Genomic DNA, 20861 nt, shown 5'->3' on the forward strand with positions numbered 1-20861 from the left:
TCCAATACAAAGTCTAATTCTTGTGCACTATCAATATCACCCGTGTAGACCAACTACTAGTAGTGCAATTATGGTAGAAGTCATTTAAGATAGCGACTCGCGTTCGTGGCTATTTTAAGGTTTTTATTGTTTTGTCCCTATATTTTTTGAATCTGAATTAAATTATTCAAATAATAGTGTAAGCTACAGAATGAAATTAAGACGAAGAAACGAGAAGAAAAAAACAAACACACATGTCTCGGTGTCTATCGACTTGATTGTACTGTTTGCGATTCAAGTTCGCGGATTACAACAAATTGCGATTACAAATACTTGGGAGACGCTGCGTTTGGTTTAGCTTCCACGGTCGTGTTACACCTCATACAATCAACCCAAATTGCATTGGTTGTCTGAGGTTTCGCAAGTCTATGGGAGGAACCATAGCTTGTCTGTGTCGATAAAAATCCTAACGTCTGAAAATATAAAATTTAATGACACGTAATGTACCAGAAATGAATAAAATACCATCACAAAGACAAAAGACCGAGACAATAAGAGCTGTGAACCCACAGCTAGTCCTTGCCTTGAATTACACACCCTAGATCATCGACATTGCCTTGATCTACAATTAACCTAGTCTGATATGTAGGCGTGAGTAGGCCCTCGCCGACCGAATGGCATCAGACCTGTGTTGGATTTGGAGCACCGCGGAGGGCGCAATTCACGCGACCTCGCCAGGCAGGTGAAGTGTAGATTATACTCTAAAACAACACGGGCGTGTTTATAAAGGATTAAAAATGGCCGCCATAATAGAAAATTTTCGACCCCCCCCCCCCCGATTTGAGCATTTTAAATTGAATATCGTTACAAAAAAAGAACTGTGAATCGGGAATAATATCGATGATATCGATGCAAAAATCATTATTGTCAGTAAATTTAAAACTGTATTTGTGACGCGTTCGGTACAATACTGAAGTTTTCCTCTAATTTCATTTTCAACCGCTCTGACTAACTTTGAACCACGGTAAATAAAGAGTGGATGAGCCGATTCGTTTAAAATGTTAACATCTTGTTCAAATGAACCTCACGCAAAGGAATGTGTCTGTGCTTTTTTCAAAAAAATATTTGGTCACGAGTTTTTCACGTTAGACTATCGAAAATGATGTTTTGAAAAAATAATAATAAAATAAATTGTGAAATAAACAGTCTTGACTGCGCGTGTTGCGTCAAACACATTCACTCGCGCAAAGTAAACACCCATTGTTTAAACCATTCAGTGCGTAAATCGGAGTTTTCATTTCGAAGTTACAGGGCTTATAGAGTGTGTGTCTCTTTGGGGGAAAACGGTTTAATCGTTGAAAATTTTCAAAACCTTTTTTTTCATGTCACCAATTGTGAATGCATAGTCTAAGGATATAAATACAAACTGCCCGCAAAGAGTGTTTTTGTTAGTCAGAATAAAGTGATAAAATGGGAGGGCACGAACGTGAGTCGCTTTTTGGTAGTTAATTTGCACATTGTTTTAGCATAATAATGATAACGTAGGGTACACTCTAACAATAGTTCACCTGGCCAGAGAGGGCGCTATATCAACTATATTTTCATAAACACCAGGGTAAGAAACACCGTCCTGCCACTTCTCACTCTGACTTCACAGCCCGGGAGGTACTCATCGAAAAAGTGGCAGAAGTGTACACCCCCAGTCTCCCTTCATGGCACGGTGTTCCACACCATACAACTTGTCTAAAATATCCAGTTAAATTACTGGTGAACTGTGTTTAATAATTAATTCAGTAAAAACAACATCTCCACATATCTCATACTCCAGGCATCGACTGAGTGCACCTAAGTAACTCCTAGTGCGCGCCAACAACGACGGTAATCAACCGAGGCTTGAAGGATTATCACATCTTTTGTTAAAACAATAAGTTTAGTGATGCGAAGAAGTTACGAAGGATGTACGAGATGAAAATGATTAATGTCCATATAGCACAAAGCTTACTTGACACATGTGACGCAATTAAAGGAAACACAAAACAAAATGTTGGAAATAGTATAGAAATGTCATAGAAATGATGAAGAAGAATTGAAGTGAAACAGAGAGGAAAATGAACGTGACATTGAAATTAATGATGATATTTATATCATCATTAGCTGAACTTGGGGCATATAATAATGAGAATAGATCTAGTGATGATGAAGGTAAATACATTTTGAATGTATCTGAAATTTTAGTGTATTATACAAATTATTATTATTCTGCTCACTAAATTCCAAAGAATTTTTTGGAAGTTAAAGAGTCAGTCACCTATCATTTGTTTACAAGACAAAATTATATACATGTTCACTAAATATCATGTTTGAATGTGGGGAAAGACAGTTCATGAATATAGACACATGGGGATAGTACTTTTTTTTCGTGTGCCAGACACTGACGTCGTGTTAAACGGTTGGGATGTTACTGTAAAATAATTTATTTTAGCTGAAATTAATTTTCGCTGAAAAGATTTTTTGGGTGTTTTGCATGGAATTTATTTTGACTGACTTCGGGCGAGTTGAATGTAAAATATGGAAAAAAAGTATTTTCACTGAACCATTCTTCAGCGAAAAAAAATTACAAGCGAAAATTAAGTACATGTATTTTACAGTAGCTTCTTTGACTTACTAGTATATGCTGATATGTGTAACATTCTCTGCTATTGTAAGATTGCCGGCAAGGGGTATTTTATTTTTGTAATACACCAATGTAATGTAATTTAAATAAATAAATAAAAAAACTTAAATTTGTAGACATGGGCAAGGTGTAAAATGTAATCAGCTATTTTATTCTTCCGTAATTTGTACAAAGATCTTATTTTTGTAAACGTGTAAAACATGTTCCTTATTAAATGTCGCAATTCGTACGCAATTTCCAATTTTGATTCATAAACACAAATTATCAAATATATTATAAAAAGGAATTAGGAATTAGGAATTTGTGTTATCTTTGTAAAAGTGTAAAAACATATTTTTTACTGTAAATGGAACCAAAGACACACTTTTTCTCAGGCTAGTGTCTTTGAAGGAACTGTCATTTCATTTCCTGTAAAAACGTAAAATGCTTTTTTTAAATTTCCTGTAACCTGTACCAGCCCCCCCTTGCTGAGAAGTATGCTGAGAATTATTTACATCGAGCACTGAAGCAACCCTGAGAAGTTATTAACCAAAAATTTGGTAAAACTTCCGCATTTGTCATTGTCCGAAAATCGGGGCTCTCAATCTGAAAAGTAAGCCTTCGAAAGAAGCTCCATAGATTGTTTAAAGCGGGGGGGGGGGGTCGTCATCTGCGCACGCGACCGTGACGATAACAACACACGCTAAAAACGGAAAGGCGCATGGGAAGACGCTTGGTTGTAAACAATTACCATGGCTTGCCAATAAAACATAATAAAAAAAAATTGAAAACAATGACTACGGCCATCTGACGCATGCGCAGGTGACGACTCCCCCGCTTTAAAAATTGTGTACATTATATATCGACTACCAATAGAGCTCGATAGATATACCAGCGTAACAACGATGTGTGGGGGTAATGTTGATGATGCTTTACACTGTGTAGATAGTTTTACTAACCAATACGTTGTAAGAGCTGTTAATAGTTTTATTTCTGAGATCGGTGTGATCAGCCTGTCAGTGCAAAATAAATATATTTCACAAACTTATTCTATTATCTTTCAGCTCATGGTAGTTTTGGAAGTGTTGTTATTTAGTCAATTTTTAAAACTCGTGCACAGCCAGTAATCCATATATTATATGATTTCCGATTTCACAATTGTTGTCAATAATTTCATAAATATTATTTCTTGGTATTCATTGAATCACACTTTTTACAATTAACCCGATGTTATTTTTTAAAAGGGGGCAATGAAGTTGTTTTGTTACAATTAGTAGAAAAACACACCACGTGTCGTGTATACTAGTATTTAGCTAAGGAATTTTGTCATTTCAGAGTTGTTCATTTCATTGATGACATTACTTTGTATTTTATGCTTTTTACTGAATCATATTTATTTTGAACAGATCTTAAACTGATCAATATTTATGCACAGTGATTTATGTAACCGTGCTCAGTTTCAGTGGAGAGCAAAGTGGTGAACATCCGTCTACATCGTCCCTAATCTCAATAAAACGAGATTATTGAAGTATTTTGAATGTTATTGTTATTGAATGTTATTGAGACATTTTTTTTAAAACTCGACAATACATTGTTATGTTTAAGTTTGAATCAGTTCTATTATGTGTGTAATATCGTGTCCGTTGGCGTTTGTGAGTGGAGGAAAAGTTTACATGGTAGTATTCAGGTCTCATGCCACTAATTAACCAATGGCTGCTCAATTTAAATGCCTAGCAAAAACCAATGAAATTTTTTAAATATTATTTTTCTCAGGTGCTCCCTGTTTGAGGGCGTAATCACCTGGGTCAGAGGTGAGACCAACATGTGGTCTTTTGTTTACTACTTAGCGGGTGTGTACCTGTGGGTTTATTCTGTGTGTTAATGGATGTTCTAATCTTGGTGTTTTTCCAGTGATTTCTCTTGGTGCAATCCAAATACAGTAGGTGTGTACGTCTGTTTATCTGAGATTTGCAAGAGTTTGAGCTGGCCAACATGTTAGTTTTTTTCATATGGTTGATTACTGGCATGTTGATTTCCCATTTTTGAGCCATATTTTCAACTTTCTTCGTCATTTTCATATAGCAATCGCGTCATATGTTAACATTGTCGTCTATGGAAATTCAATTAGTGGAATGAGCCCTACTCGATATGTTCGTAAATCTATGCCCATGATGCATTGCTTCCGGAAATAAACAGTGCCCGCGCCATCTTGGGAGTGTTCATTCGACAGGAAGTAATTGACCGAGAGAAATGTATTTAAAATGTGGAAGAATTACAAGTATTTAAATTATTGTATGCCGCTATAAAGTGCAAGGTAGGAAAATATATTTGTAGATCGTGTCCATTTCATAAATAGCAAAAAGTATGTGCCACACTACTACGATATCTGTATGACTATAAATCATAAATTATAACGGTGGCACCATGGATATATGTCCATGCTGGCACTGACACTGTTGGAATTGTTAATTTATATTACAATGTGAATCGGAAGTCCAACCCACAAAACCTGGAGATATGTTGTCGAAGTCGTGCTTAATTGGTATACGCCTCATTGTAAGACCTCTTGACATCACAGTGATAATATTTACATTCCTTGCATCGGGGGATCACGTCGAAATCAGGGGACGGTCTGACCTCTTTGACTTTGATTCAAATGAACATCAGTCACGCATTTTCACCGCACGGTCTGTTTAGGTTTGAATGTGCATCTCATAAAATTGTATCCGCTACTTATGTAATAATCCATGTCCCGTCTCACAAACCATCAACTATCTGCCGATATACATATACACTCATAATAAAATATTATAAATGTGAAATTCCAATATGTAAATATATGTGTTTTCCCGTTTATTTTTTGCAAAAAATCACTTTGAAAAGTCTGCATTATGAGTTTTTCACCAACTACCCTCTGTAATGAGTCATGCGTGATATAATAATAATAATAATCTTTATTGCTTCTTTAGAAATACAATCTTTTTATCAGTCTACAACAATAAAGTAATAAAAGAAAGTTTAGTTAGTTAATAATAAGATAAAAGTAATGGTAAATAAAAGTTAGTACCGTACCTGGTAATGGGTTTATAGAGATTTTTCCTTTCTAGTTTCAAAAGATCTGTAAATATACTTTTCTAGGTGTTATATTTTGGTTATTATTGCTCATCAGAAATATAAAAATGTTTTTTGTTTGTTATCTATTTCTTTAGGGAGTTCAATATTTTCCTTCATTTTGTCTTGATAATTGTTGTAAAGCTGACAATCTATGAAGAAATGTAATGTTCAGTTTTATTTTGAGGACTCGTATGAGTGCTGCTAATGCCAGTATTCGCTGCAAATCATACATTTCATACGTTGGCCAGTGGAAGTACTCATCATATCCATTACAGGTCATAGTTGTAGAGAAACTTGTAATATTGTGGATTTCAATTGGTAGTCTTTCATAATTCCTTGTTGTTTCACTTCTCTCACAAATAGTATAGTGGACAAACTCTTATGAAATGGACATGTAATACCTAATACAATTGTGATATCTCCATGGCACTCAGAACTGTGATTCAATCATCTGGTGTGATAACTACTAGTACCATTCAGTGGGTGTTCCCATGCTGTAGATGTTAACATGTACATTACACACCAGATCCTAGGCACCACTTAGGTGTATCTGTCCACAGACGACTCACCTGGGCTCTTAAGTAAGCCTAGTCTGTGGACGTTTTTCTATTTCACTATCTGTGCTTCTCGTTTCATTACATTAAGTGAATATTCCAACAATGTGCAGTACTTGTAGCAAAAGAAGTTTTATAAGCAGAATGCATATCTCTTTTATTTTAAAGTTTTTGAGGAACTGATTTGGAATATAAATTATTCTGGCATTTTTCTTGTAGCAGAAAATAAAATGTAATTATTCATTGGGTTTTAATTTCCATTCCATAAGTAAAATTTGCTTAATTAAATCCATGTGAACATTTAAAATAACTGCCAAATCTGCCAAAAAGTCAAAGCAGTGAAAATAAATGTTTTTTTTTTTTTTAATTTTTGCTATGGTTTGTAAGTGTTAATCCTGTTGTCTGTCATTTACCGGGTATATAATAAATTACAAACATGCATGACCTGTATTTATGTATTACTGTATTGGCTTTATTAGTAGTGCATTTGCTTATACATGTATAAATGACACTAGTGAGTCTATGGTCAAAATAAGACATATTTTAATGATCTAGCGTACAATAAGTGAAATGTTTTATTCATATGTGCTTCTAATAGAGCAAATACAGTATCTGTTTTCATGAAACAATTGAAAACAGAATCGTCACTAACTGAATCTTGTTTTATTTGTGGAAAATTACTACCGTTTTGTTAAAATTTACTGGACTCAAACATGATTTGAATGATACAATTATTGATTAATTAACATTTTTACTGAATTTTATTTTATGTTGCAGTGTGCTTCTTATAATGTTTAACAATTTCAGGTTGCATATTGCTCAATGTAGATGAAATTTTAGTTACAATTGGTCAGTCATTGTTGCTACCCAGTCTTTCTCACTGATCACATGCCTTTTTTTTTTCATGTGCAGACAACATGACCGCACAAATTAGTCTGGAGGATGCTCTATCCAATGTAGATTTATTAGAGGAGCTGCCCTTACCGGACCAACAACCATGCATCGAGGCACCAGCTTTGTCACTTACATACCAGGCTAACTTTGATACCAACTTTGAAGATCGCAATGCATTTGTCACTGGCATCTCCAAGTACATTGAAGAAGCAACAGTTCACTCCCAGCTGGTAAGATTAACATTTCATCCACTCACTGCTTTGTAGTAACATTACTTTGTAAGGCAGCGTAGCAGTGTTCAAGGCTAAAGTCGGTGTGTCGTTCAAAATCGAAACAAGGCCTATCGACATTAGTCAATATTTATAGCAGCCACAGTGTATTTACATACATGTACAACATGTACACTTGACTCTCAAATACTCTACCTACATTTTACCAATGACAGAAAAAACTTTGTGACATCCCCACCCATTGCCTGGATTTTTCAGGAATTTTCAGTGACTATTGTAGATGCGATAAGGTTACTGTAAAAACTCTATTAATTTGTACAGCCAATTAACTTATTTATTCAATGTATTCTTTTTATTTGCGGTGTTGAAAGACAAATTAAAATTTGTATCTTTTTGATTCTCACTTTTAATATGCGTAACATTGCACAGAGATTATTAATATTAACATTATCAACTCCAGTTCCCTCTTTTCATCACAAATTCACGAAATAGTCACAGTTATAGTCTGCACTGTCCTTCAGAAGGTCGAGACAAAAATAGTTAATTTTTGGGTAAAAACTGAAAACTGACTCAAATTTTGTCTGTTGGTTCAATAAATTATGGTTCATTTTCAGAAATATTGAATATAAAAAAGAGCAGAAAAATTTGGCTGAGAAAGTCCGGTGGTGAAATGGTTAGGCAATTTTTTATTTCATGATTGATGTCACATTTATAAAATTACATTCTGTTCTCTGTTATTTCATTAAAACATCCAAACCGAAGATTGCAAGTGATGATTTCAACAAAACGTGAACTTCATTTATTTTTTACTCACAACATAAAAATGATAAAAAAAAAGTACTTTAAAACAATGCAAATAGATCAGAACATTTCTCAGTCAACACGAATAGAATTAGAGAGTACTGTAGAATACTTTATTTTCGCTATTTTCGCTGAAAAGATGATTCCGTGAAAATAAAATCCAGCGAATATACTTTTTTCCCTATATTTCACATTCAACTCGTCAAAAATCAGTGAAAATAAATTCCATACAAAACATCCTAAATGCTTTTTCAGCGAAAATTAATTCCAGCTAAAATAAAGTATTTCACACTCAGGGATCTCGCCATGCTGGTGGGCGGTGGTGGGCCCCGACCGGCACTCAAAATTAGTGACCACCACGACTATTGTCCGATTGTTATTATAATTATGTACCGACCGACACGCATCCTGCCAGTCGTGGATTATAATTTGTAAACAATAGACCTAGTCGCACGATACGTAGCGGCTAGGCAATTTTGTGAAATTAGCACCTCTTTATTTGTAAGTAAATACTTTCTGCGATAGTGTCTCCGACTGTGTCAGTCTTTAGATTGAAAGGTAAAATTCTTTCAAAATCAATTTCACCCCGATATAACATGGTCAAAGCGGAGTTCACGATCTGACAGTTTACGCTACTCAAGAAAAAAAAATCAACGTGTTTATTGCGTGATTTGGTAAAATACATTTGAACTGTTATCATCGCGATTCATGTAAAAACTCTTCTTTCAAGACCTATTTTACCTTTTAAAAATTGCTAATCACCTCTTTCGATCACCATCGTGCAGTTTTTTTCAACTGAAATCGATGTCAGCACGTCGTGCGACATCGCTTTACTTCCGCAATGTAATTTTTACGATCACTACCATTCGGAAAACTTCGGATTCTACCGGCGTCACCATGCGGCATTCTGATTGGTTAATGGAATTATTGACCCATCGGGTCAAAGGACACGTGCCGATCAACTAATAAGTCACAAACATCATGGCGGGCTGTGTTTTTTACCGAAGCGATCGAGTGATCAAAAATATCCACTGCCGATAAAATTAAGTCAAATTTTACATTTATTTCTTATCAAAAAAACGAAGTAACATTTTTTGCTTGGCATCATGACTGAGTAAGAGGAATTGTTGGTATAATCGGTGTATAACATCGCGAAGTAAGTTGTGTCACGTCGCAACGTTGAAAGTTCGGAAGTTTTATTTGTTCGTTCATTACTGTGAATATATACGTTTTAGAAATTGATGATACGAATAATAAATTAAAACAATACTCCAAATAATTACGTGGTCGATTTTTTGAAGGAGAATGTATTTGGAGTAAATAAGATCGTGAAAATATTCCTTGCTAAAACGTTTCAAATGCATTTTATTTAACTTTTTACAATATACATTAATATTGCAACAATAATTTATTTGTTTCTGTTTTTTAGTCTGCAGCATTTGCATTTCGAATATATTTAATTTTTAAATTCAAACTCTTCTAAATTGTGAAACATAATAAAAATATTTGCTGCGACCAAACTCATTAATATTCATTGCTAATTAATATTCATTTAGCTCATTAATATTCATGACCGACCGGCACTCGCGTTGGGCTGGCGAAATCCCTGCACACTATTACTCAGAACTTGAATGACATTGGAGCCATGTTGTTAAATGATTAAAAGTTCATTGCTACGATATATGGATGCCATCATAAGTGTCCTGATGTCTTTGATTGGATATCTAGGATACTTGAGCCAGTGTCAGTAAAAAGCTCACCAGGTTTCTGAAAGTCTTGGTTCGTAATTTTGAATTTCTGACTCTAACAAGAACTTGTATCATATTTCTTTTGGAGGAAACAAGAGTACCATTGAGGGGAGTCTAGTTTTTTTAATATCCTTCTTGGGTGTAACTTTGATGTCACTGAGTTATTTTGTGACAGATTTGTTTACTCTCCACAAAGCTCCACCAGAACAACAGTGTCATTATGTTACATGTGTGTAAAAAAAATTAGTCTTATTTATTGAGTTGAGCAAAAAAATCAATTTGCATACAAGAAAAAATTAATTTCCATTTGCATTGCATGAGCAACTTACAGGTATATTCACAGGGAGTTGGACAAAGTTATGTATTTTAATAAATTATTAAAAAATAAAATGTTATGCAAATTTTAACACGCGATGTAGGCGCACACCCTATTGTAGTAAAATATCCCAAGGGTTGAAACGCGCCAGGACTGTGGCATGAGCACAACCGTAAAGCCGGTGGGCATTTAATTTATTCATGAGATGCATTAATAAACAAGAAATGCTGCGCAAGAAATTTAAATCCGGCGAGTGTAATCTCTGACGCGACGCAACTTCAATGAATCAGTGACTCTTCTGTAAAATGGTTTCTACTTCAAATGTCGTTCGCGTTGCTCTTCGAGATCTTTCTAATAAAAATAATCAAAATAGCAGCAGCACAATTCATGGGAAAATTGTTTACTTCTGATCATGTGACACAACAATATATGAGTCATTTTTTGCGAGAGAGGCCAAAGTTCGCAACATCCGGTTTCCGGCTTTACGATTGTGTTCCTGCCATGTCGCTCGATCGCAATGAGTTTTAATTTGACAAATATTAAAGTGCAAATGATACTTATGCCAGTCATGGCGCGTTTCACCCCTTGGGATATTTTACTATAATAGGGTGTGTCTACATCGCGCGTTAAAATTTGCATATAACATTAGCGCGTAACAAAGAAGGAAAGAGTGGTATAAACAAAGATCAGTGATTACTTGAAATCGATACCAGGAAGGGGGGGGGGTGTAAAAGAAAAGTTATATAACATTTTATGATTTAATAATTTATTAAAATACACAAGTTTATCCAAGTCCCGGTGGCATACTGCTGGATTTGTCTACTTTAATTTACCTCTCACTGTAACTACGATAAATCACCATTCCTTCTATCATGGAAGGGACTCATGTAGTAAACATGTTATGCTTCTTCAACCATAGACAGATAGTTAAGAAAATAAGAAAATTTGCTCTATTAGATGGGCATCTCTAATTGAAGCGTTAATAAAAACCAAAAAAAAGTGAATTCACTAGATCATTAAAATATGACATACTTTGAACATAGACACACCTGTGTCATTTTAATTATATTGTATGCACACATACTGCAATTTGTAATAGAGCAAATATCCCATGCCAATGTTATCAAGAAGACAAATGCGCATAACAGAAATGAAATTTATATATTATTATAATGCACACAATAGAAACACATGTTTATATGCAATTTATCCACAAGAAGACTCCACGCCATCATTATATCACTGGTGACTGCCATGTACACACCGTTACTATGTCTGGTATCTTTTACAGCTACACGTACTTGCACGGCCATGCCATCACTATCACTGATGATTCCTTCGTGGCTTACTGGTGACATTGACTGCATATCAAGAACATTTCTTACTTATTCTTATCTTTTTAACCATTTTCTGTTCATTTTCAAATATGCTAATCTACCAACCTTGCTCATTTCAACATTAACATTAAAGCTGTATCGAGGAACCTACCTAGAGGTAACCAAGTCACTCTCTAACCATTCTCTGCAGACTCTACCAGTTGAAGCAATTTGGTTTTAATCAAAATGACGTTATTGCATCAACTGTGGGAGTTTCCTGTTCAAACATGTGGTCTAATCACACTGTTGGTTGTGTTATTGCTATAGTTGATATGATACCTTCCTTATTTTGGAATTTTTGACAATATCAACTGGAATTAATTACTAATTAGTTAACATTAATTAATTATTAAATTTAATTGAAGTGACATGTCCAGTAGCCAAAGCACAACCAGCTTGAAGTGACCAATCAGATTTGTTGTACCTTTCTCATTACATCACATCATGTGATCTCATTGTCAGCCAATCACAACCTCTCTATCATGTACAGTTTTTGTTCATATTACTAAATACATATTTCTCTTCAGAATGCATGGTCTTTCATTCTAATCATTCACTTTTTTTGTCTTTTTTTTCTCAATGTAGCTTTGGTGTTGACAAACTGCAGTTCATTATTATACTTTAATACACATGATGCAATTCCACATCTTTCTGAGGGGGTCAATTACTTGATTTTGATGATGTCATATTGTAGATAATTTATACCCTTCCCCCTCAGTGAAATAAAATGGTCTTTCCCTGAACTAAGGATTAAACTTCATTTGGCTGTTTTATGCTCCTTTTCCATCTACATTGCATTATAAACTCTTTAACAATTAATATTTTGCTTTAATTTCTAATTTTCTATAATGAAAAAATTATTGTTCCCATTTGGTTCAGTTGATCATCATTCATTTTGTCATAAGTAGGTATTTTGCTTATTACTTGTAAAATTATTGTGTGGCTATGAGTTTTTTCGGTCTTCACAAGGGAAATAATCTACCACACCAAGGTGCTTTCACCAAGTATGGGAATGATCTGTCGTCAGATTGACAGTTTCTCATTTGTGTTTGGTTTCTGGTGTGCACACTCCAGCCATGTAGACAACACTGGTGACTAATGTAATAATAATAGACTTCCTCTAAAATTCTTACCTATATCGTGTGGTCTTTTATATATCCCTTGGTTCTCAAGTGTTTGCATGCCTTATTTTAAAAGAAACTTTAAAGATTCAGTTACGTTTGATTTCACAGTGCCAAACTAATAAAGCTGTGTATCATTTTTGATTTTTTCACATTGCCTGTTTGTGCAATATTTTCAGAATGAAATGTTAGAAGAGGGCAGTGAGTATGCCGTCATGCTGTATACATGGAGAAGCTGTGCTAGAGCCATTCCTGCAGTGAGTATACTGATTCATGTCTGTGAAGACACACAGAAATATCAGCGGTTTTGGAAATTTCTGCGTCTCTAACTAAACTTAACTTGCTATGTCTTTGATTCCAGAATGTTAAATACCGATAGTGCATTTTCGCGCAATGCAAATCCTGCCCAATATTTTACATAATTCGTAAATTTATCAGATTTCAAAAGTGGCAAAAAGGTAGTTTTCAAGAAGTTCTTTAAAATATGTACAGGGATTGCGTTAACCCCATATTTTGCTTCCCTGACTCCAATTATTGAAGAGGGACCTGGTTTTTCAGGCAAGCTGGGGTCCAATCTCTAATAAGGTTATCCAGTATAAAATTTCTATTTCATAAAATTTTGTAAGTGGAACTCAAACCCTGACATAACTGTACTAAAACTCTAATCTAATCCATGTCTAATCCCAGATTAAATCTAATGAGCAACCCAACAGAGTTGAGATTTACGAGAAGACTGTGGGAGTATTGGAACCCGAAGTGTCAAAGTTGATGAATTTTATGTATTTTCAAGTAAGAATCTATCATTATATTCTAAAACATGTATTTTTCGCGAGCATGTCTTTTTAGCTAAATTAGCGAGAGAACTGATTTGCTAATTCAAGATGTCGCTAATGACTAATGGCTAATTCAATATGGCCAAGGCTTGGGGATTTGTATCTAGTAATCCGGAACATAAAATTCTGGGGCGCTTCCTAATTAATTACAGTTTTTCTTTGTTTTTATCATATGGAGGTGATTACTGCCCATTTGTTTTGGTACGTGACAGAAAAGTATTGTGAAAACAGAAAATCAACAATCACAAGAGAGCTTCGCTAAATCAACATTTCGCTATTATGCCATTTTACCACAATTCGCTAAAATTGCATGTTGCTTTTTCAACATGTTTTACAGTATTGTATTACTTCTTCAGAAATGTTATTAAGGTTAATATTAGCCTTCTCAGAAATGGAAATATTGTTGTGTTGTCATGTAAAAAAAGATGGTTCTGGTTATATATATGAGTGGGGTGCCATCCCCGGGCACATTTTTGTGAATTTCTAGTTTCCTTTTTGTTCGTTTGTTAGAGGAAAGTGGTTGAAAGGTTTTGCTCTGAAGTCAAGCGTTTATGTCACCACGGTAAGAGGAATGACTTTGTATCAGAAGCCTATCTATTGACATTAGGCAAATTTCTCAATATGTTCGCTGTATTAGATGCACTGAAGAACATGAAATCCAGTATCAAGAACGACTATGCTCAGTATAGAAGGTGGGTACAATATTAATGAACTATATGAATATTAATTAGCAATGAATATTAATGAGTTCGGTCGCAGTGCAAATATTTTTGGAATTAAGACATTATGTTTCATAGTTTAGAAGAGTTTGAATTTAAAAATTAAATATATTCGAAAGTCGAATGCTGCAGACTAAAAACAGAAATAAATTATTGTTGCAATATTAATGTCTATTGTAAAAAGTTAAATAGAACGCATTTGAAACGTTTCAGCCAGGAATATGTTCACGATCTTATTTACTCCAAATACATTCTTTGGAGTATTGTCGTAATTTATTATTCGTACCATCAACTTCTAAAACGTATATATTCACAGTAATGAACGAACAAATAAAACTTTCAAAGTTACGACGTGACATAACTTACTTCACGATGTTATACATCGATTATACCAATAATTCCTCTTACTCAGTCATGATGCCATGCAAAAAAATGTTACTTCGGTTTTTTTTATATGAAATAAAAGTAAAATTTGACTTAGTTTTATCGGGAGTGGATATTTTTTGATCACTCGATCGCTTCGGTAAAAAACACAGCCCGCGAAGATGTTTGTGACGTATTAGTTGTCCGGCATGTGTCCTTTGACCCGATGGGTCAATAATTCCATTAACCAATCAGAATGCCGCATGGTAATGCCGGTGGAATCCGAAGTTTTCCGAATGGTAGTGATCATAAAAATTACATTGCGGAAGTGAAGTGATGTCGTAGCACGATGTGTTGACATCAATTTCAGTTGAAAACTGCATGATGGTTTTCGAAAGAAGTGATTAGCAATCTTTAAAAGGTAAAATAGGTCTTGAAAGAAGAATTTTTACATGAATCGCTTTGACCATGTTATATCGAGATGAAATTGATTTTGAAAGGATTTTAGCTTTCAATCTAAAGACTGTGTCTATCGCAGAAAGTATTTACTTACAAACAAAGCGGTGCTAATTTCACAAAATTGACTAGTGCTACGGATCGTGTGACTAGGTCTATTGTTTACAAATTATAATCCACGACTGGCAGGATGCATGTCGGTCGGTACATAATTATAATAACAATCGGACAATAGTCCTGGTCGGAACCATTTCCGTGGTGGTCGCTAATTTTGAGTGCCGGTCGGGGCCGACCAGCGTGGCGAGATTCATGACTGTATTTGTTATATTAAAAGCGCATACGCTTACGTAAATGTCAGATCATGTCTATTGTTCAAATATGTCATTGTTTTTGTTGGATAGATCATACAATAAATACAATTTTTGGTATATATGTGTTTTTGATAGAGCAAATACAGTAAATGTTCGTAATACTAGATAAGCCCTCTATGTTAATATCAAAAATAGAGAGAAAAAGGTGTATTAGAGTGAAATGTGTTTTTCATGTGGTTGCATTAATGTGTTATGTGACTGTCTTCAAAACTTTGATATTGTCAATTGGCAGATATTCAATTACACTTTCTGAGAATCATTTGAGACTTATTCAAATAACAATGAGCTTGTTGTAAGCATCAACCTGAGCTCAAAGCTGTTGAATGACATTCTAAGGTTTTATACCAATATCATTAAGTAGGGACAGGCCCGTAGTTTGGGGGGGGTCCGGGGGCTCGGTCGAACCCCTTAAATTTTGGAAGTGAATAGATTTATGATCGTAGATTAGAACATAATAAAACAAACAGTATTAATGAAAATAATTATCGTTGTTTAAATCACTTGACTCCGTGATGTAACTATCAGAGTAATGTAATGAGTAATGCATAGTAATGAGCATTTAGGTGGCAACGAGCTTTAAATGTCAATCGTGAAGTTATGCCGTCTCAGCTCAACAGCAGCCAACCAAAACAGGTTGTTATAAATAGGCAAGCTTTTATTCGATTTTTCCGCGATGGTGTAATGAAGATCGCGTTCAAGCACCTGATGTTAAATATTAAAACAACATTGAAACAATAATGTAATGGTAGCCACTCTCTGAATGATGTGGTGGTCCTGAATAGGGCACTTTGTCTTGTGCTAATGTTCGCTCAGTTAGTAAAGTGTGGGGATCGAACGGGATTGACACAACACGACACTGCACTTTCCTAGTTTGGTTCATTAGTTTTGTATTTAAGTTAATGATGGCATATCTACTGTTTTGTTCCAAGTGTATCAGCCAAATGTAGTTAACTTATTGTATTAGTATGTGTAGCCTCTGTTATTGGACAATAGTGTACAGCTACGGGTTGGACATATCATTAAAAAAATGCCGAAGATTTATCATCACGAGTTGTATTGGTCGAAGAGCTTCTTGTAACAATTTACCCCACAGTGTTGCTGCGATGAATCATAAATTGCAAACATATTTTTTTTTACACGTTTTTTTTTATGTCTCAGAAAATTTACTATATTTTTAATGGGTTCATAAAAGGAGTTGTAGTCATTGAAGTCTATTGACACCCCTGCTAAACTGCCACTGTATGCATATTATATTACTGCCCTCTAAAAACAGATTTACAGTGAACCAAATATATTTACATACTGTAAGAAACTTGGTAGTATGCCATTGGTTAGTGCATTTAATTAGTTTGATGCAAGCATTGTGCCAACTATTTCTTATGGTAGCGATATTGGGGTACGTAAATTCGGAAATTGAGATGGTACAGATAACATTTTGCAGATATCTACCCGGTACTTAGCATTAATAGTTGTAAAAACAATGTAGCGATGTTAGACGAATGTGGAAGGCTCCATTGTGATGTGGTTATTTCAAGCGTTGTATCTCATATTGGTTAAAATTATATCATGCTTAAACGATTAGACAAGACCGGCAGACTTGCTTGGGAAACCCACATAGAAATCTCCTGTTCAAATATGGTTTCAGCATTGTCTGGTTTGAAAAACAAGTTGGAGATACTGCAAATTTCTTTAGGTATATTTACTCAAAGAATAATAAAAATAGTGGCATGCCTCGATTTCACAATCATCCAAGCTGTGTACTTTTGGAAAAATCAAAGTAGTATTATAACCTGGGAGATTTATTGGCAAGCAATTATAGACTAAAATATATACTGACGAGTTTTCGCTGTTTTGGCCATAAATATAATGTAGAATCAGGCAGACACAAAATGATACAGTTAGATCAATAATTTCTTAGTTTTTGCAGTGATACGTTCGAATTTAGCATGGTAGAAAATGAAATTCACTTTGTGTTTATACATGTATGTCCATTTTATAATGATCTAAGGGCTGATCTTTTGTCAATAACCCTATGCAATTATGCAAATACTGACAGTCTGGGCTTACTTCGTCGCTATACAAACTGCTACACCATATATCAAATAGCTCTATATTTTTTAGCTCCGCTGTCGACTTTGTCGAGCGGAGCTTATCATATGAGTGATTGTCCGGCGTCGTCCGTCGTCGTCCGTGTCAATGTTTTACTTTTTTGACTTCTTCTTGAAAACTACAAGCCTGAATGCTTTGATAATTGGTGTATATGTACCTTGGGTAGACCTATCTCATATTTGTTCATTTTGTATTGATATCTTTAATTCTCTAATTTTGGTGAATATTTTTGTCATTTTTAGTAAAAAGTGATATTTTCGACTTCTTGTTAAAAACCGCAAGTGTAATTGCTTTGATATTACATATATAGGTACTACATGTGGAACTCTCTCAGATTTGTTCATTTTGTAATGATATCTTTAGTTCTCTAATTTTGGTGAATATTTTTGTCATTTTTAGTGAAAAGTGATATTTTCGACTTCTTGTTAAAAACCGCAAGTTCAATTGCTTTGATATTACATATATAGGTACTACAAGTGGACCTGTCTCAGATTTGTTCATTTTGTGATGATATCTTTAATTCTCTAATTTTGGTGAATATTTTTGTCATTTTTGGTAAAAAGTGATATTTTCAACTTCTTGTTGAAAACCACAAGTCCAATTGCTTTTATATTACATACATAGGTACTACATGTGGACCTCTCTCAGATTTGTTCATTTTGTAATGATATCTTTAATTCTCTAATTTTGGTGAATATTTTTGTCATTTTTGGTAAAAAGTGAGATTTTCGACTTCTTGTTAAAAACCGCAAGTCTGATTGCTTTTATATTACATATATAGGTATTACATGTGGACCTTGTTAATTTCGTGGTGATATCTTCAATTTTTATGATTATTTTTGTCATTTTTGGTGAAAAGTGATATTTTTGAATTCTTGTTGAAAACAGCAAGGTCCTTTGCTTTGATGCTATACATATTGTTCATTTTCTAATGATATCTTCAATTCTTTAATTGAAATGTGCATTGCCAACAGCGGAGCTATCTCAGCCGACAGGCTGCTTGTTAAAAGTTTTCAAGCGACGAGATGAATATGAATTCAGCTTAACTTAGTACCATATGTTTACATGGATGTTGTATTGTGTTTAAAACGTGATATGCACTTTTCTACCCATTATTTTGTACAATAGGCTGAGGCCCTGTACAGAAATAAAATTACATAATACAAAATTGACTAATACTAAAATGAATAATTGTAGACAGATTTCGACATGAAATCGTGTCACTTTTATGTGCGCTAACATCTGCGAAGAGTGAAAAAACTCGTAAGTAGCCTTCTACCTTAAAATACTTAGACAATAATGCTAAGATAAGTACAGTCTTGTCTTTTTTGTGTACAACATTTTGCCGTAGTGGATCAATGGTGTTGATATTGTTGTCTGTAGGTGGGGAATGGCTCAGCACCCCTTCTCTAAAATGGTAAAATAGTCCAAAGATGTTATGTGAAATATCTTACCAATGTATTAACGCAAAGTAAACCAATTGAATTTAGAATCGATAATATAAAAATGTCTGTAACAGAGCTCAAAAACACTTTTTGAATATTATAAAATTCACACATTTCACGTCAAATATATAATTGTTGTTTTCGAACCCCCTATTCAAAAGAGCTGGCTATGGGCCTGAGGAATCTGATTGCTGACCTGAGCTTTAGACCCTTGATATTGAGTGTGTGTCTGAACGCTGAGCTTTATCGTATTATTATTTATTTTGAATGTCACATTGAGAATGAAAAATATAAAATGTGGACATGTACCATCTGTCCAAATACTGTAGAATACTTTATTTTCGCTTGGAATTTATTTTCACTTTTCGCTGAAGGGATGATTCCGTGAAATCAAAATCCTGCGAATTTACTTTTTTTCCTATATTTCACATTCACCTCATCAAAAATCAGTGAAAATAAATTCCATAAAGAACGCCAATAAAGTCTTTTCAGCGAAAATTGATTCCAGTGAAAACAAAGTACATTTTGTATTCCACAGTAAAATAGTCAACATGTGTATTAAATCTAAAATATTTAATGGTTTGAATTAGGTACTAAAATGTGCCATTATACTTAGATTCCTTTGATTTGGAATAATGAGGGCAGTTTTCCATTTTATACCTTACACATTGTATATACTCAAATGTAAATGGTATGTCTTGTATGTATGTTTTTCAGGACTTTTTTTAAGGACTGTATTGTGTTAATAACTCATAACTGCTATTTCAAATGTGTGGATATGAGCTGTATACAGCAGTGCTTTCCCTAGTAAATAATATTGCCAGTGCATTCTCTGTAGCTTTGCAAATATACATGTAGATGATTTTAGAGCATATTTTATGGTTGTCCTTGCGAACTAGCTGCGTACACTTAAAACATACTGTGAGCAAACACCAATATATGCTCATTTTAGTGCAGAAGTTTTTGAAACACCACAGAGCTGGCAAAGCAATTTATGATACTCTACACTCACAATTGCTAAAAAATGAATGTGAGGATTTTGTATGCAGCTGATTAGTTGAGTACAGTAGTTAATGTACAATTCCATAATAAGGTTTGAAACGCTTTTGTCATGTGAAATAGATACGCACATTGAATATTTCTTGCCTAGAGTTAAATATCATTGAGGGTTTCTATTGATTTAATTGTGATCGATATTTTAGTATCTTAGGGTGTCATCAAGTAGCCCAATCAGATGTAAGATTTCCACTGTTTAACAATCATAGATGAACTATATTACAAAATAAATATTGGATGCAAAGCATTTACCACTTAGTCCAAGACAGACACCTGACTCTTGTTTCCTATACTGCCATTACAAGTAGGTCCCCCTCTTCATCGAATTTATAGGAAATTCATGAAACAGATGACTTTTTCTTGTTTTCTCAATTTGAAATTAGGAAATTCTTTATAGCTAATTAAAACATGCAAATTCTGGTAATTGAAGTGTTTTAGATAACTAGAATTAAACATGATATTGAACATGTGGCGTATGTTCTTGTTTCAGAGCTGCTCAGTTTCTGCGAAAGATGGCAGATCCTTCGTCAATTCAAGAATCTCAAACACTGTCCATGTTCCTAGCTAACCATGATAAGATAACAAATACGCTCAAGGAATATCTAGAGAAGATCCCAGGTTACGAGGAGTTGTTAGCAGACATAGTCAACATGTGTTCATTTCATTATGAAAATAAAATGTATTTACTGCCCAATGAAAAGCATTTACTTCTCAAGGTAAGTA

General features: G+C 34.3%; 1 protein-coding gene across 2 annotated transcripts in view; it reads left to right on the forward strand.

Moving 5' to 3' along the window:
• Window positions 1-4833: 4833 nt before the first annotated feature.
• LOC100375489 (cytoplasmic FMR1-interacting protein 2-like) overlaps window positions 4834-20861 on the forward strand; it is a 45918-nt gene continuing 29890 nt past the window's right edge. Inside the window, exons 1-7 of one of the 2 annotated variants that reach the window (XM_085497744.1) lie at window positions 4834-4946; window positions 7213-7424; window positions 11760-11783; window positions 12966-13043; window positions 13474-13575; window positions 14130-14311; window positions 20629-20854. In XM_085497744.1, the coding sequence (XP_085353870.1) occupies window positions 7218-7424; window positions 11760-11783; window positions 12966-13043; window positions 13474-13575; window positions 14130-14311; window positions 20629-20854 (819 nt within the window). In that variant the 5' untranslated portion in view covers window positions 4834-4946; window positions 7213-7217. The remainder of the gene's footprint in view (window positions 4947-7212; window positions 7425-11759; window positions 11784-12965; window positions 13044-13473; window positions 13576-14129; window positions 14312-20628; window positions 20855-20861) is intronic. The other variant, XM_085497745.1, reaches the window with a different exon arrangement.

The sequence above is a fragment of the Saccoglossus kowalevskii genome, chromosome 4 (assembly GCF_978046115.1).
Source record: "Saccoglossus kowalevskii chromosome 4, keSacKowa6.1, whole genome shotgun sequence".
NCBI lineage: Eukaryota > Metazoa > Hemichordata > Enteropneusta > Harrimaniidae > Saccoglossus > Saccoglossus kowalevskii.